This window comes from Sceloporus occidentalis, unplaced genomic scaffold (assembly GCF_023333645.1).
Source record: "Sceloporus occidentalis isolate IW3139 unplaced genomic scaffold, rSceOcc1.0.p SCAF_1, whole genome shotgun sequence".
NCBI lineage: Eukaryota > Metazoa > Chordata > Lepidosauria > Squamata > Phrynosomatidae > Sceloporus > Sceloporus occidentalis.
Window position 1 is genome coordinate 37,779,601 of NW_028316981.1, and position 17,555 is coordinate 37,797,155.

A 17,555-nucleotide genomic window follows, 5' to 3' on the forward strand; every position below is an offset into this window, starting at 1 on the left:
TCAAAGTCAATAAACAAAACCAAAAGCAGAAGTTTATTTTTCATATTTTAAGTACCAAACCTAGCAGCCATATCCACATATTAGTGATATGGCACAATATTAATGTCCCATCAGCTAATGTTTTATACAGACAGCATGTTGTTACTTAAATTGCAGTGCCTGTTATGATCCATAGCCATGACCATAGTAAGGTGGATGGTGAGCTAGACAACCTAGAGGTCTTGTTTGTACAGTATTTGTTTGTGTAACCTTGGTGAATTAATAGTTTGGCCCAATAGATGGGGAAAACCCAAAGGAAGGGCATAGGATGTACTTACTAGATATGTTCAGAAAGAGAGGGATAGCTAGAAGTATCTGACAATGGGAGCCAGTGACCAAGAAGAATGTTCAAGTGCTTTGTTTGAATTTGTTTGAATTTAATTGAAGTAGTTGCATTTTTGGTGATTTAGTAATTCAGACAGCAAGTAAGAACACGAGAGCAAAAACATGCCATTACTATGCGAAGTCGAAGGCTTTTATGGCCGGCATCCATAGTTTTTTGTGGGTTTTTTGGGCTATGTGGCCATGTTCTAAAAGAGTATATTCCTGACGTTTCGCCAGCATGTGTGGCTGGCATCAAAGATGCCAGCCACAGATGTTGGTGAAACGTCAGGAATAAACTCTTCCACAACATGGCCACATAACCTGACAAACCCACAAAAAACTATGCCATTACTAGTTGGCCAGTGCCCATCCTTCTTATCTGGACCCAGTTAAACTAGGGGTGAAAGTCATGCAGCATGCTGGATGCTATTGGACTGGAACTCTATCCAGCCCTATATAGTGAATGAGGAATGCTGCAAGTTGTAGTCCAAAATCATCTGGAAGACCTCACAATTCCCACCCGTATAATGGAGTAAAAATGGGGGGAACTTGAGGGTTGGGGGGGATTTGGGGGTTTGTTTTGTTTGATTATTTTGTATTGTATTAACCTCTGTTGTTACCCACCTCAATCCCCAACCCTTCAGAAATTTGTTCAGAGGAGGTTTGCTATTACTTTCCCCTGAGGCTGAGAGCATGTGACTTGCCCAAAGTCACCCAGTGGTTTTCATGGCCAAGCGAGGAATCAAACCCTGTCTTCAGAGTCATAGTTCAACACTCAAACCACTACATCACCCTGGTTCCAGTTCTCAGATTAGCAGATACATATGAATGTAAAGGTATTTATGGATCAGAGACAGGGAAAAAACAAATGCACTTATTTTATTCATCATTCATCACTTACAGGTTGATTAACTTTCACACACAGGAGTAACAATTTTTAAGACTGGGGAATAAGTCCAGTTAGTCCATTGCCCAGGTCAGGAGAATTGATTAGGCCTTTCAGTGCTCTGGTTCAACTGATATAGTATCACACCATGGCACTGTGGAAAACTAACATGGAAGTTAAATGACTCAGCTGTGATGATGTGACATGGCTGCCATGGAAGGCCCAGGACGGGTACAAACACTGTAGGAGCTACTAAGACACTGGAGTCCTGACAGCCTGTTCTACAATTCCAGGTGTTGATGGTGAATGCACTAGTAATTTTATCCTGGCCTCTTTTACGTTGATAGAAATGATATTGTGGTGGCTGGATGTAAGCAGAATATTTTCTTACCAGTGACCCATCAATTTGATGTTAGAACAATTTGTCCCATCAGACAATGAGAATGGATTTAGCAGATATGGAGTTGGGGGTATACATTCTCCCTGGGTGTGCAAGGGAACGCTTTCCACGCAGATATCTTGTGATTATATATACTCTGACTGGACTGGAAACTACATAGCCTGGGAGTACAATTTCTATTGTAATTTGGCAGAGATTTACCAGAGGTTGCAATATAATGGGCAGAAGCCACACATACTAAATGCTTTGCATACACTCTCAGGTTCATTCCAGTGAAATCATACAGTGAGCAAATATTTTTGGGCTGAGATGAGGAAAAGCTGCCATTAGGGAAGGTAGGACTAGCTGAATCTCTGGTCATCTTTAGCATGTCATAGCTCTTTGTATATCCTGACACATTATTTATCACCAATGTTATTTGGGCTTCGCTACATAAACATTTAATAGTTCATATTAAGTTGTTTGGTAACAAAGAAAAAATAATTTGACATGATTTCCTGTGGAAAAGCATAGTGAGGAAAGGCATTGAAATACAACACTTTCAGACTGATTGGACTGTTCTCCTAGATGTTACAGAAAGTAAAGTTATACTTGAGGTTTGCCATGCACAATTTGAATTCTACAATAATTCCTAGCTGTATTCTGCTGATAGAACATCCAAATAAATGGAGTTTCATTTTCTGAAAGACAACGGATAAATGTTAAGCTCTCTTTAGAGGCAAGAAAGGTCTTCAAAATAAATTTATTCATCTGTGTTATTATGACAACATGAACCACAATGTGACTAATTTTGTGCTTAAATTGTAAATTATGACAAATAGCTTTGTTATTAAATACAGTTTTTATTAATCACTTTTAGACATAAATTATGAATTCACATTGTCTTCATGAAATGCTTTTCGAATTTTAACAGTCAAATTGATTATACTATGATTATTTCATTAACACACCTATCTTTCTCATTAATTTTGGTTTCTAGCACTGCTCACTTAATTGATGGATGTGTCTAGTGAAAAAAAAAACCCTGCAAGTTTCTATACAAGTAACACTATTATTATTACTGTCATTTCTTGATCAGTGCTAATGAGCCATTGGAAGTGTAATGAAAACATAAAATAATCTTTATTTATTTATTTATTTTAAAAAAGAAATGTTTCTCAACTAGATAAAAATGGATAGCCATATTTAGGCAATTCATGCATTCTTTAACTGAAGTGAGGATTTTGGGGGAAATCAACAGGCTAAATAAGAGTTATGATGTTATGTAAATGTTACAAAGGCACATGTTGTCAATTCCATTTTTTGTAAGATTGTCATATTAATTTGACAGCACAGAAAACCTTTGGAAACCAAAATATGAGAGTATGTTGTTATATCATTCTAGGCTGGCATGTGGAAATCAGGCATTTAAATATTATTTCAGTATTAAAACTGTGTGGAATCAGCAATGTTTTTAAAAAAATCTTTTGAAGAGCTGGAAGTCAAAGAGCCAATGGAACAAACTGCTTTGTTTCCAGGTACTTATCATTTATGTGGTGTGAGACGTGGGACCTGCCATTTTCAAAATATGCATCAGTGCCTGAAACAAACATGACTCTCACCAAACCCTAGGCATTAAAATAAAAGCAGTATGCATTATATTCATTGGAAACACATAATAAAAAATGCCAAGGTCTAAATTTAATTTATTTTTGTCATTTAGAATACAATGGGTAGATAATCATCTCAACGTGATCAGCCAAACATCTTTACTTTGCTAAACTGTTAAAGATTTTAATTATGCTAGCTTTGGAGAGCACTGGTCTAATGAGGCGATAGACTCCAGAGAATCTAAGTGGTTAAGAACTGTGAAATGAGTCTGATAGGATTTTTTTTATATTCACCGTGGATCGTTTGCATATCAAAGAGGAGTAAATTATTGCACGACAGACCAATAACCTTCCCCGCCTTTCTGGGAGTAGCATTAACAAAAACATTTGGTCTTTGCTAGTGACGAAAAAAAATTAGAGAAATGCTTTAAGTGTCTGCAATTAGTACATATTCTAAAAGATGCTTCAATTTATACATTAAGTAATCAGAAAGTCTTAAGATATATCTATTGCTATAAAGCCATTTCTTTCTCCTTTCATAAAAACCAAATGCCAATTATAGTTTGATGGATTTTGTCCCATGTGAGCAGTTAGTTATTAGCCATATTCAATTATTACTTGTCCTCTGAAATTAAACCTCTGAGGCAATTTAAACAAAGAGAAAGGTCAAGACACAATCCTGTGCCTTGTTTAGCTGCAACTAGGCTATTATTTTCAAACACCTTGCAAAGTGACAGTGTGGGATGTATTTTTAGCTAACATGCTTGACAGGACTGTCTCCACACTAACAATTACCTGTGAATATGACTGACCCTTTCACCACTGTTTACTCAGTTGAACCAATAGTGAATGGACCTGTCTGCTGAAGGGAACATACTGATACTAGGACACATGTTTCAACATTTAAAAAAAAATTCCAGACTCTATCAAAGTGAGAAAAAGATTGCCATTTTATTATTGCTATTGTTATGATGATGCTCTAATATTTTCATATATACAGGTCTACCTTTTCAAATGAAAATATGAATGCATTGCTGCCACATTTTTGTTAGATGAGGTGATTTTTAAATCTTAATACAGAAAGTTTATCAAGGGCAAAGAGGAGTGAATTAGCAAGATGCAACAACTATACCAGGATTTTTCCAAGCTTACTGTAGAAGGGCAGATGACTAGTATTAATGAGGACTATCTCTGTGCCACTTAAATGTGAACAAAGACCTCAATTTTTATGTAAAATGCAGACAAATTGTATGTAACAGCTGCTGGAGCAGGGTCATACACATGAGGATTACAGATCAGATAGAACTGGGTAACAGATCCAATTTTGATGTCATGTGACCTAAGTGACATCAGTATCAGAAAATACTATTATGAACAGTTTAACAGGTTTCTATATTTTCCTCTTAACTGAAATGTTGTAATTTTAAGAAACCTGGATTATTAAATATAGTCTTTCCCTGCTACACTTTAAGAAGAGTTTGACACCGATAGAATTACATCAAAACTACCAGCACTTGAACCAGTGGCGTCAGTGAATCATATTTGCAAACTGACATCTAGTTAAAATGCTGCTTTGAATTAAAACTTCTGTGTATAATAATTCTGCCCAAATGTGTACATGCTCAAAAATGGAAACTGTTTGAGCTTTTTAAAATTGTTACACTGTTTAATGAGTTTTTGATTCTCTGATTCATTCTTTATTGATTTAAAGTTTAAAATGCTGAAAACTGTTTAAATAGCCATCTCAGGCTGAGATGAAAGTAAATAACAGTATCTAACCTGTAAAATGGGGTAGACAACTACTGTCCAGTGACAAATGTTTTGTGCCTGCCACCAGGGTCTACGCAGATTAGAAACAAGCCCACCCAACTAGCAAAACTAAATGTGAAAAGAAGCACACTTCTGGGGTTTGTTTTATTTGGGGGTGGGGGTGAGGGAATTATTTTTTATGTGTAGTAAATGGCCATTTCTCATTCCTGAAGGCTTCTAAGAGAAAAGTCACTTTTCTCTTTTTGGCCACATAAAGGGTTGTTTAGGAAGGTCTGGTGTATAGGTGTCTGAGGTTGCAAAAACAGCCCTAGAGGAACACATGTACTGCATTATGCCAATCTCTGTTCTAAACCTATTATAGAAATTGTTTTCTGCCTAACAAGACTGTAGCTTCACAAAGACGGAGGCAACTTGGATCTCAGGAGGAGCATCTTTCTTTGTCTTGCGAACAGAACATTTTTTTTTCATCTCCTGGTATATCCACATGGCCAGAAAGAGGAAGGGCCTGCCTGCATGAATTTCCCTCCAGTACCATCTGAACTAAGAACCGCCACATCCTGCCAAAATGCAAGCTTGGGACTAACATCATCATATACTTTTTTTCCTGTATGATTTTTAACATCTTTGTCTAGTGATGAATAACCTAGTGGAGTTTCAAAAACTTGCAACATGTATTTTGTGTTTGGCTTGACCCAATAAAGGTATCACTGTTTTGTGGATTTTGAATATCATTGAAATTATTAGCACTCAAATTTCTTCATTCTAGTAATGCGAAATGTTCAGATTGGAAGTGAAGACCTGTAGCTATTTTATTTCTGCAACATAAAAATACAACAAATATACAAACCCTAAAAATATTTCTTTAGAAGCAAGTTCCAATGAAATTAATACCAGAACATATTCTGCTTCTCTGGGTCCCTGTCAAGAATATAAAACTATAACCACTAAGTTTTAAGTCCACTTCCTAAGATTTATATCTCATTGTCTGGAATGCTTTTGAAATGGGCTTGTGTTTTTTTTTTCCCCAGTGCTGATGGTTACACATCCAAACCTGGAGTGCAAAAGCAAGGATGATTACACATACATTATAAAGAGACAAGGATTTTTTTCAAAACCTTAAAAATATTTGTTTCAGGTAGTACTTCCAAAGCCAAAAGAAAAAAAAAACCCTCTACTATATTAACTGTGGCTATTTTTTATCAATTACCAACATCATCTGACATCTAAAAATATAATGGAGCAGCAACAGCTTTAACAGGATATGTTTTTCAACCACAACCATAGTTAGCAGTTTCTTTTTCACTTTAAAATACTTGTCAGTAACAAAAAAGGGTATCTATAATTTCAGTGTTCATTGTCAATTATTATTTCAGTCTGGAGGTCTCACATGCTTCTGTGCTGTATTTCTTTTCCCTAGGAGAAGTATCTCCTTATTATAAAAGAAAATGTAGGCACAGGCTTAAAAAATGTATGTTGTGGGGACAGTTGACAGATTACTCTTCATGGAACTCGATTTTGCAACCCCAGGTATTCACTGGCTCAAAGGCAACTAGAGTCGCTCAACCTTTTTTTGTCCTTGTACCTCCATACCCAGGTGACCATGTTCAAGCAAGCAGAAAGTTGATTTAAACCTCATAATGACATCAGTTTTGAGCCATCAGATCTCTCTGATAAAGAAAAGAAAATGCCTTGTATTCTGACCTGTCTTCATTCTCAAATCTTTTATTCCCTTTTCCTCCTGTACCCACAGAACTCCAGAATCAGAAGAGAGGACAATGGAGTAAATAATGAAGTAATATTAATGATATCCAGTCAAACCTCCCTTTGTCTATTGGATTGCTTGTGATCATCCTATTTTTAATATGTCTCTGTCCAATATTTTAGGAACTAATAGTTATACTATACTGTAAAGCCTATCTATCAATGCCATGACTGCTAAAACATCTACTGGTGTTTTTGATGTGCTGCTGCACAGATTATACTTCATGCATCACTACATTCATTTCTTTCACATTACACATGAGTGTGTCTTGTCACTGCCCAATTGCCCTCTTTTGGACAGTTTAACTGATGTACAAGACACCTCACCAAGCAAACTTAACAGTATACAAACTGTGGGAAAAATTAGAAAAGCAGAGACCAGAGTCCAGTGGGAGGGTATGGAAGAACAGCTTGTGATGTTTCTTACTAATAAATCTGGAGGTGTAATTAACTCATACTGTAATCTCTTTATATGCACAAAATGGCACTAGCCTACATGCCTTCTCTTGTACTCATAAAACCTGCCCCGGGAGTTTAGCTGTTTAATTATTTCCTCTTCTTCTTCACCACAACTCCATATTGTCAATAATAGACTTCTCAGTGGTCCTGTCCAGGAAGAGTGAGAGACAAGAATGTATAACTGACATCTCCTTCATAACATCACTAAGAATATTGCCCTTTCCAGTCATTAATTGGCATGTGGGAATCTATCAAGAGTAAAATGAAAAGCAGGTCTTGGGCTTGTATGCTGTCATTGCTGCTTCAGTGTAGGGAGAAAGTAACAGATGGCCCAGGACGTCTTGAGATCAAATGAAGGCAAGACCTTCCATGTCATCTCTAGGTCCTTGAGACCAAACAACAATTAAACTGGGGTGGGCAAATTGCAGCCCTAGGGCTACATGCAGCACTTGCAGACTATTTTTATTGCCCCAAACTCTTCAGACTCCCTAGATCACCTTTACTGGCAAAGAGGAAAGAGCACCTCTACTGAAAGCCTCTAGGAGCAGCAATTCACTTGAAAATAGATTTGAAGGACCCACTATACTGTTTAACATTGGAAAAAGAGAGAGCAAAAACCACCACCATCACATACAACTTTTTAAAACCGGAAAAAATGTTTTTTTGGCCTTTGGGGCAGTGTGTACAACTCCCATGGGACTCCATGGGCATAAAACTACCTCCCCCAGCTGCTGCAGTTGCCTACCAGTGGAATAAACAGTATTCTGGAGGATAAAACATCTAACCATTTTTAATGGTAATTTTAACTGTTAGAACTGTTTAATCCTTTTTAAGGGTTTATTTGCTTTATTATTTCAATGTTGTATGCCGCTTTGATTGTTTTAATAAAAAGCGGGATATAAATAAAAGATTTATTTATTTATTTATTTATTTATTTATGTATTTATTTAGCTAGCAACCAATGAATTTAAAGGTGTGTATTATCTTGGGACTATTTTTTAAAAACCACAGCAGAATCATGTTTTGTCTTCAAGCCAATGGGTACCATAGCATGGTTTTCAGTAAAATCCTTCTATTTGTCTCTGCATATTCTGGAACACAATCTAACTCTTGAATATGTAGGAAAGAATGAGATGGGTGCACACAATGGCTTAAATCTAAGTGACATTTTCAAGAAGAATGCACCCATGATATCAGTGAGAATAAGTGTGCATGCACCTGTCTTTCCTAAATTGAACCCTGGTGGAACAGTGGTTAAATGCTGGTACTGAAGCCAGAACATTGTGAGTTTGATATTGCAGGGCTCCAGGTAGACTCAGCCTTCCATCTTTTCGTAGGTTGGTAAAATGATCACCCAGCGTGTTGGGGGCAATTGGTTAACACATTATAAACCACTTAGAGTGCTTAGTTCACTATGAAGCGGTATAGAAATGTAAAGTGGTATTGACTGAACTCACTGCAGCCACTGAGACAACTATTGAAATTTAGCAGGTAACTGGAAAGAGGAAAAGCTCCATACTGTCTCTGAAAATCACTACCTTCCCCCAAGTAATGCCAGTAGCAACCTATCTGACTTCTTAACCAGAACAGCTTGAGCTGATGTTAGTCTCAATATCAGTAACTACAAATAAAAGTATGAAGAAAGTGTGAAATCTCCTTTGTCAAACAGTGAGATACATTTCTGCCATCATATGGTTAAGTGCATCTCACAGCATGATGCTGTATGATTCCAAAATTTGATTAGACCAGTGTGTTCTGGGCTTCATTCCCCTTTCCTTCTGTAGTGATGCCCACTTTTAGAACCAGACTTTATTAGCAGGTTGAACTGGTGGTGTCCTATGTATTTACAGTGTTTTGTAAAAAGGATCAATTGCTGATTTATGCACACCATGCTACCATTAAATACACAGGAGTCTGCCTGGAAAAGTTTTGGGGCCATTTTACAAAACAGTAAAGTACAACATGGGTGCTGCAACATGCATCTATAAAATGTGCAAGAAACATATGTCCAAAAATATATGTCATTAATGAAATTAAAATGAGTTTCACTACTTTTGTAAACAGGTTTTGCAATCTTTTTTTCTACAGAACATGGTTCTAACTGTTGTTCCCATTTTACAGGCAACAATACTGCTGCTACAAATGTACTGGACACCACAGAACTGAGCTTCAAGACTAGATGCAGTGACTGCATTGCACACAGCCTCACTGCATTGTGCTGTGTTGAAGATATCCATATAGGAAATGATTTAGGAGCTTTCCAGACCGCCCCAAAGGGTGGTCTGTAAAGCGCCCTCATTTGCTGCATTGAGGAGCCTCAGCGGCAAACCGCGTGACTCCTCTGCGCAGCAAAAAGAAGTCGCAAAAAGCAGCTTCTTTTTGCGGCACGGTAATGACGCCGCAAGGCACCAATGCTGCACTTGCAGTGTCATTAATGCGTCGTGACGTGCGGACACTAAGCGTCCACTATGTCAAGATGGTGGCACCCAGGTAGAATGGGCGCCACCATTTTGTACGTGCTCGGCACGTACTAGGGTTGGGGGCATCCAGAAAGGATGCCCCTTTCTAACCCTAGTACGTGCCGCACACGTACTTTTGGCCCATGCGGAACGGGCCTTAGATTCTCTTTTATTGGCCAATGTTTACGACTGTAACTTCTCAAGTTAAATAGAACTCTTAATCTGTACAATCCTTTATCCAGAAAAACAGATTAGACAAAAAAGCACCAACTTGACTATTCTCTGGCATCATCAATCATCTGTACAATCAAGTCTGATTCCTAACATGGACAGGAGAGATTCGTAAGGCCTTAAATCAGCTTTGAAGATTTCTCGTTAGGAAAATGAAAGGAAGGCTAATGCTGTGAAATGTTAATTTATCTATTAATCAGAAAAATACAAGTATGTGTAGTATATCTTGATTTCAGTAAGGCCTTTGACAAGGTTTCCCATGACATTCTTGCAAACAAGCTTGTAAAATGTGGGCTAGACAAAGTAACTGTTACATGGATTTGTAATTGGTTGACCGGCCGAACCCAAAAGGTACTCAACAATGGCTTCTTTTCATCCTGGAGAGAAGTGGCCAGTGGGGTCCCATAGGGCTCTGTCCTGGGCCCAGTGCTATTCAACATCTTTATCAATGACTTGGATGACAGAATTGGAGGCATACGTCAAATTTGCAGATGACACCAAATTCAAAGTGACCTGAATAGACTACAAAGCTGGGCCAAAGCTAACAAAATGAAATTCACCATGGAGAAATGTAAAATACTGCACTTAGGGTGGAAAAATGAAATGCACAGATACAGGATGGGGGACACCTGGCTGAACGAGACTACATGTGAAAGGGATCTGGGAGTCCAAGTAGACCACAAGTTGAACATGAGTGAACAGTGTGATGCAGCAGCTAAAAAGGCCAATGCAATTTTAGGCTGCATCAATAAAAGTATAGTGTCTAGATCAAGAGAAGTAATAGTGCCAATGTATTCTGCTGTGGTCAGGCCCCACCTAGAATATTGTGTCTAGTTCTGGGCACCACAATTCAAAGAGGACATCGAGAAACTGGAGTGTGTCTAAAGGAGGGCAACTAATATGGTGAAGGGTCTGGAAACCATGTCCTATACGGAACGACTTAGGGAGGTGGGGATGTTTAGCCTGGAGAAGAGAAGGTTAAGAGGTGATCTGATAGCACTGTTTAAATATTTGAAGGGATGTCATATTGAGGAGGGAACAAGCTTGTTTTCTGCTGCTCCAGAGAACAGGACCCGGAACAATGGATGCAAACTACAGGAAAAAAGATCTCACCTCAACATTAGAAGGAACTTTCTGACAGTAAGGGCCGTTCATCAGTGGAACACACTCCCTCAGAGAGTGGTGGAGTCTCCCTCCTTGCAGATCTTTAAGCAGAGGCTGGATGGCCATCTGTTGGGGATGCTTTGATTGAGAGTTTCTGCATGGCAGGGGGTTGGACTGGATGGCCCTTGTGGTCTTTTCCAAATCTATAGTTCTATGATTCTATGTAGAGATACTTTCCATCAGTTAGCTAGCTGCACACACACACCAAATTGTTCTTGTTGTGTGACTTCAAATCATTTCCAACTTATGAAGACCCCAAGGCGAACCTATCATGAATGAAATGTATTATGGCAGTGACCAATGCAAAATCTATCATGGAGTTTTCTAGTCAAGATTTGTTCAGAGGAGGTTTGTAATTGCCTTCCTTGAGGCTGAGAGCAGTGGGCTTCATGGCCAAGCTGGGAATTGAACCCTGGTCTCCAGAGTCATAATCCAGCACTCAAACCATAGATTTCTAATGCCAGGAGACTATGAAGAAGCAGCTTCATTTCACACAGCAGGAGACCCTAAAACACTGCACATACCTTGAGCAAGAGGCTGCAATGGCAAGGTAGGCTGGCCAGGTTGAATCGTTAGCAGACCTTGGCGCTGTAAAGACAGGAGGTGCTGTTGTTGCAGTTGTTGCATCTGTAAAAGCTGCTGCTGAAAGGCCAACTGCTGTGAAGTCACCTGTTGCTGCTGTGGCTGTAGACAAACAAGAAATAATACTTCTTTCAGGATGATATCCATTTTCTCCTTTACCTTCCATCACAATACCCAAAGAAGAGAATTAATAAGAGTTTCTTGTCCCATCTTTCCACTATATAAACGTTTGTGGGATCTCTAGTTAAAACTATGAGAAATAGTTAACAGATTAGAAAAATGTAAAGAAGTGCTAGTATGAGTATTTAGAAAAATAGTAACTGCCAATTTGCATTGACTGCTATTGAAAACTCTGGTTAAAAGTACCAATTTGGCCTGGTATTCATAAAGGAGAGGAGGGATGGAGCCAGGCGATTTTACTTGGGAAGGGAATTCCAAATATTGAGAACCATCATGGAAAAGCATGCTCACAAATGGCTGTCACTGTAATGTACATCTAGATGAATTAGATCACACTAGCCAAATGATTCTCATAAGCTCAGAAAAGCACAAAACTCCATGGTGAGTTGATTAAACTCCCCATTTTGCTGTCAGCTTAGGAAGGTAACAACAAGGTAGTTGTCAAGGACATATCAAGTGATAATTCTCAGTGGATAGTTACATTTTGCTTGGTAGGTGAGACAAGCAGTACAAGCCTGCTAAAGTAACCCTGAAATCACTGGGTGGTTTGGTAGTTTTACCTATTTCAGAATCATGACCAAATTTTACCTCAACTGAATCATTTTATTTAAACATTTACATACTATTTCATAGCTCAGCTACTGTTCTCTGTTACCCCATAAAGGTAAAACCAATATCTTTTGGCATTTGTGTAATGATAGCTAGTGGTTTCAGTGTTAGTGGAATGGTATATTTGCTCTAGATTTTAGTCTGAGCAGAACTCTCCAGGATGCTTAGTTCTACATCCTAACTGCTGTTATTTCAGATGTCAAATACTGCCAACTAAAGACATTTTCTAGCAATTGCAATTTTGTGTTGTTGTTATTGTGGCTCTGTGCCTCCAAGTCATTTTTGACTATGACAACCCTAAGCCCAACATATCACAGGGGTTGCTTGGCAGGTTTCTTCAGAGGGAGTTTGCCACTGCCATCTTCTGAGTATGAGAGAATGTGGCTTGGTCAGGGTCACCCAGTGGGCTTCATGGCCATGGGGGAATTCTAACCCTGTCCTCCAGAGTCATAGTCCAATGCTCAAACCATTACACATACTGTCTCTCCTATTTTGTATAAGCCAAACTAATTTAAATGATACAAAATTTATATTGATCAATAATTATTTTTATTAAAATAATAAAGCAAGCCGTTCTTCATTGGTTTACTCTGAGCTTTTCATGGATTATTCTTTTGATGACTATGTCCCTCTACAGACCAGCATAAAGAGCCAGTATGGGGGCAGAGTGGGGGCATGGTGGCCAACTGCCCCAACTCTGTCCCCACACCGCCTACCTGATTGGATGGTGGGTGGCATCACAATGTGTCTTTGGCACAACGTTTACATGTGCTGTGCCAAAATGCAGAGAATAGTTGCAGCGGCTAGGGTGCCCTTTCCGCAGTGCAAAAAGGACCCGTTTTTTGAAGCTTTTTTTGCTCTGTGGAAAGGCGAGATTGGGGCTGCAGCATGTAGTTGCCGCGGCCCCAATCTGGCGGGGAAAGGGGCGGCTGCAGGCTGGTCAAAACAGGTGGTCTGTTGAGCTCCTAGGTTTGTCTGTCTCTGGCTATTATAACATGCTGCTTTTCCTTCATGGTGGTACACAAGGAGAAGTCACCACTCTGTAAGGAAAAATCCATGTAAAATTTCTTTGGCAAAGGGTAGATCCAAGCATATGAGCATTCTCCAGGTCTAAAGACTTTAGGTTTGTATTTCTTATATAATCCCCAATGATAATATGCACAAACTGCTCTTGAAATGTAAAAGGAGGTAGAAAAATACCATTTGATATGGCATAAGGTCTGCTCCTCCAAGAGAGAAAGTGAAAAATCCCAGTGAATATGCCCAAAGTATTTTCTTTCTTGCATTCAGGCCAAATCTACAGAAATGACACTAAATTCTTTCCCTCTCCAAGTTTAACATCTTTCACGAAAAATCCATATGTATTATCTTGATAAATCAAATAAGGTATGAGTTAAATGCCATGCCAGAAATTTGAAAAAGCCATGCCTGTGTGCCATCCCATTTCTTCCAGCCTCAAATCAAACTGTGCATGTGCGCAACATTAGCATGTCATCTACAACCCAGGTTTTGCTAATGCTCCATGCACAGGAATCCTTAGTGTCTCATTTAAAATTTTCCAATTCTTCCAAGACCAAAATGCAATGATGGAACTAAAGCGTACTCTAATGTTTATCTACTAGAAATGTTTGTAAAACAAAGCACGTATGTCAGGATATTTGCTAGTTAATACAGTTCTCAGATTTTTTTTTTACTGAAAGCCCAAACACAGAAAGTAACATCACACCCTCATACATGTAACTGTAATGAAAAATAACCCCATGCTATGCTCTATTTACTTATTAAAGAATTGTCTCAGTTATTAAGGCTCCAATTGGTTAATTCATTGCATTCTCCATAGTGCCTTTCTCTGTCATGCAATCAATCAATTCTCAGTTCTCTCTCCTGTGTTATTCCACTCATATTTTTTTACCTCAGCGCTTTGAAAAAAATTAATTATTCCCCCTCAGAAGAAGACTAAGTTGCTATAGTCCACTGGGATCTGAACCCTGAACCTTTGAGGTGTAAAAGAACATGTTGCTTTTCTCACTGCTGTACCCAGAGAAGCTTTTAACTGCTCTGTTTATCACTTCTGACATAAATAAATGAGAAAAAAATCAGACCTTTGAAGAAGAAAAACTTCATCCAATATTGTTAATTAGCCATGACAAACGATGAAATAACATTGTAAATCTTTCATAGAAACAGCCACTAGATTTTAATTACACACATTCATAATTTAGCAAACAACATCTTATTTGAATGTGTTTAATATGTACAGTACTCGAGGCTTCAGAGTTCTTAATTTTGTTTCACTTAAAGAACCCTTTAGGTTCTGCTCATCTTTTATTTGCTTTTGTTCTTTAAGAAGCCATGAAAAAGCCTTTGCAGTTTTGATAAATATCTTTTCACATACTGTACGATGACAGAAGGAAAACTTTGATTGTGTAAAATAACAGTGCATCAGGCTAGTGTTTAGCAATTCCTTAAGCTAGCCAAGGAAAAAAAGTTAATGTAGATTTCCTCAGTAATTATCTGAGTGATAGAAAGATAATACAGTGCAGCAGTACAATAAACAGAAGGAAATTATCTAATATCCCTAATCTGTTAGGAATCATATCAAGGTGGAGGTCTTCCATGCTTTTGTAGCTTAACATTTCCAGAAAGAAAATTAACCCTTGATAGACAGAAATATACATATGCCATATGAGAGTGAAGAAGAAAAACTATGTAGCATAGTGAATAACTACCAGTATATTTGCCTATATAAAATATATCTGTCTGAATGGTGGGAGGAGCTATTTATATGACTAAGGGCCTGAACAGACAGGCCAAAATAAACCTACTTTGGGCCACTTTGGAGGTATGCTGTTTAAATGATGCATCCGTCCTAAGGGGCTATAAGCCATGCCAAAGCCATGCTCCAGTCCTAAGGACTGGAGCGCACTTTTGGCGCAGCTTCCGGCCTCTTAAGATGCATGTATCATTTAAGCAGCATACCTCCAAAGTGATGCAAAGCATCTTTATTTTGGCCTGTCTGTTCAGGCCCACAGTATTCATTCATAAAAAACAGACAAACTGCTCATATACTCACAAAACCTGGAGAATAAACATATTCATCAAGTTTTAAAAAACTAACGATGGTTAGTACTGCACAGAGGAAGGCACCAGTAAACCACCCTTTGAAGATCTTTTACCTCAAAAGCCGGATGATGAGACAATCCAAAATGAAGTAAGATATTGTGCCAGAAGACGAGTCTCCCAGGTCAAATGGCATTCAACACGGTACTGGGATACATCAGAGGATAACTACATGCTCAGAGGTGAAAGTCTGAAGCTGCACAACACATGTGAGAGGCATGAACCAGGGGAAGCTAGACATAGTAAAAAAATAAATAAAAAGCAAAATGTGTGCAATACTTGGGAGCAGTAATCCAAAGGGAAGGGACACCTTGAATCAGATAATTAGTGTTTTATTAAGGAAATGAAAGTCTAAGAAGAAACAAGGTGGCATTTATAGTGAGAAGAAATGTAGCAAAAGAAGTCAGCGGACATAAGGCAAAGTCTGATAGAATAATATTAATAAGGCTTCAGGGAAAATCCACAAATATAACCATAATCCAAGCTTATGGTCCAACTATAAAGGGCGATGTGGTGGCTCAAGGGGTTAAGACGCTGACTCCGTTGAATGCAAGATCAGCAGGTTGGCAGTTTGAGACCTGAGTGCTGCATGATGGGGTGAAGTCCTTACACTAGTCCCAGCTTCTGCCAACTTAGCAGTTTTAAAGCATGCAAATCCAAATAGAAAAATAGGTACCACTCCGGTGGGAAGGTAAACTGTATTCTGTGCAATCTTTGGCTTAGTAACGGAGATGAGCACCGCCCGCTATGGTCAAACACAACTGGACAACCTTGTCAGTGGGGACCAACTTTATCTTTACCTTACAAAGGCAAAAGAAGAAGAAATTGAAAGATTCTATGCTAGAGTCCAGGAGGAAATTGATCAAACACCAAAATAGGACTCCTTGGTAATTGTAGGTGACTGGAATGCAAAAATATGAAAGAGGGGAGAACCACAGATTGTAGGTAAATTTGTCCTAGTATCGAGAAATGAAGCAGAAGAGTGACTACACTTAATTTTGTGTTCATCGCAAACACACTCTTCAAGCAACCAAAGAGGCAACTGTATACATCACTTTAACATAGAAACCAAATAAGCAACGCAATTGAGAAGCAGAAGACAGAGAAGCTGCATTCTCTCTGCGAAAACAAGATCAGTGGCACAGAGCATGAACTGCTAATATCAAAAACAAGATAAAATCTGTAAAAATAGATTTGAACTATTAAGCCTAATTAACTGGGAGCCAGAAGAATTCTGAACTAAAGGGACATTGTCAGGGAGAAATGCAGAGACACTATCTGTAGCCAAAAAGGAGACACTTCAATAGATGACGAATGAAATTCTTCAAACAGTTAAGGGCGGACAAGAAACAGTACAAAAAGTTGACAGAAAGAGTCAGAACCCTGAATGCAAGTGCTCAGCAACTTGTATGCAGGGACAAGGAGAACTACTATAGTACTCAATGCAGAAAAAATGAAGTTGGCAACAAAACAGGAAAGAACAAGAAACCTCTTCCCCAAGATCTGAGAAATCAAAGGAAAACTTACACCAAGAGGGGGGATATTCTACAACTAATAAAGGAACAAATTGTATAATAAATAGAAATAAAAAGAAAATGGAAACGATCTATATAAAAGAGATAAAAGAGACAACTTCATCTGAGGAAGAACCATATAAAGACAACCCCCTCAGTTTCAGAAAGTGAAGTGGAAGCTATACTCATACTACTTGGGAGAAATAAATCACTAGGAACAGATGGCATACCAATACAGCTGTTTCAAGCTACAGAGACAGAATCTAGGTTAGTTCTAACTAACATTTGTCAATAATTATGGAAAATAAGATAATGGCCCACAGATTAGAAACACTTAATACACTTTCCAATCCCCAAGTAAGGGGACTTCAGGGATTGCAGTAATCACAAGTCCATTGCATTAATTTCTTATGCAAGCAAACTGATGCTCAAAATTGTACAATAGAGACTTTTATCAAATATGGAGTG

General features: G+C 38.4%; 1 protein-coding gene across 10 annotated transcripts in view; it reads right to left on the reverse strand.

Annotated features, from left to right (window-relative positions):
* Nucleotides 1-17,555, reverse strand: part of FOXP1 (forkhead box P1) — a 699,809-nt gene that overhangs the window by 122,895 nt on the left and 559,359 nt on the right. For all 10 annotated transcript variants that reach the window (XM_089519524.1, XM_089519514.1, XM_089519475.1 and 7 more), the window contains one exon: nucleotides 11,607-11,766. In XM_089519524.1, the coding sequence (XP_089375650.1) occupies nucleotides 11,607-11,766 (160 nt within the window). The remainder of the gene's footprint in view (nucleotides 1-11,606; nucleotides 11,767-17,555) is intronic.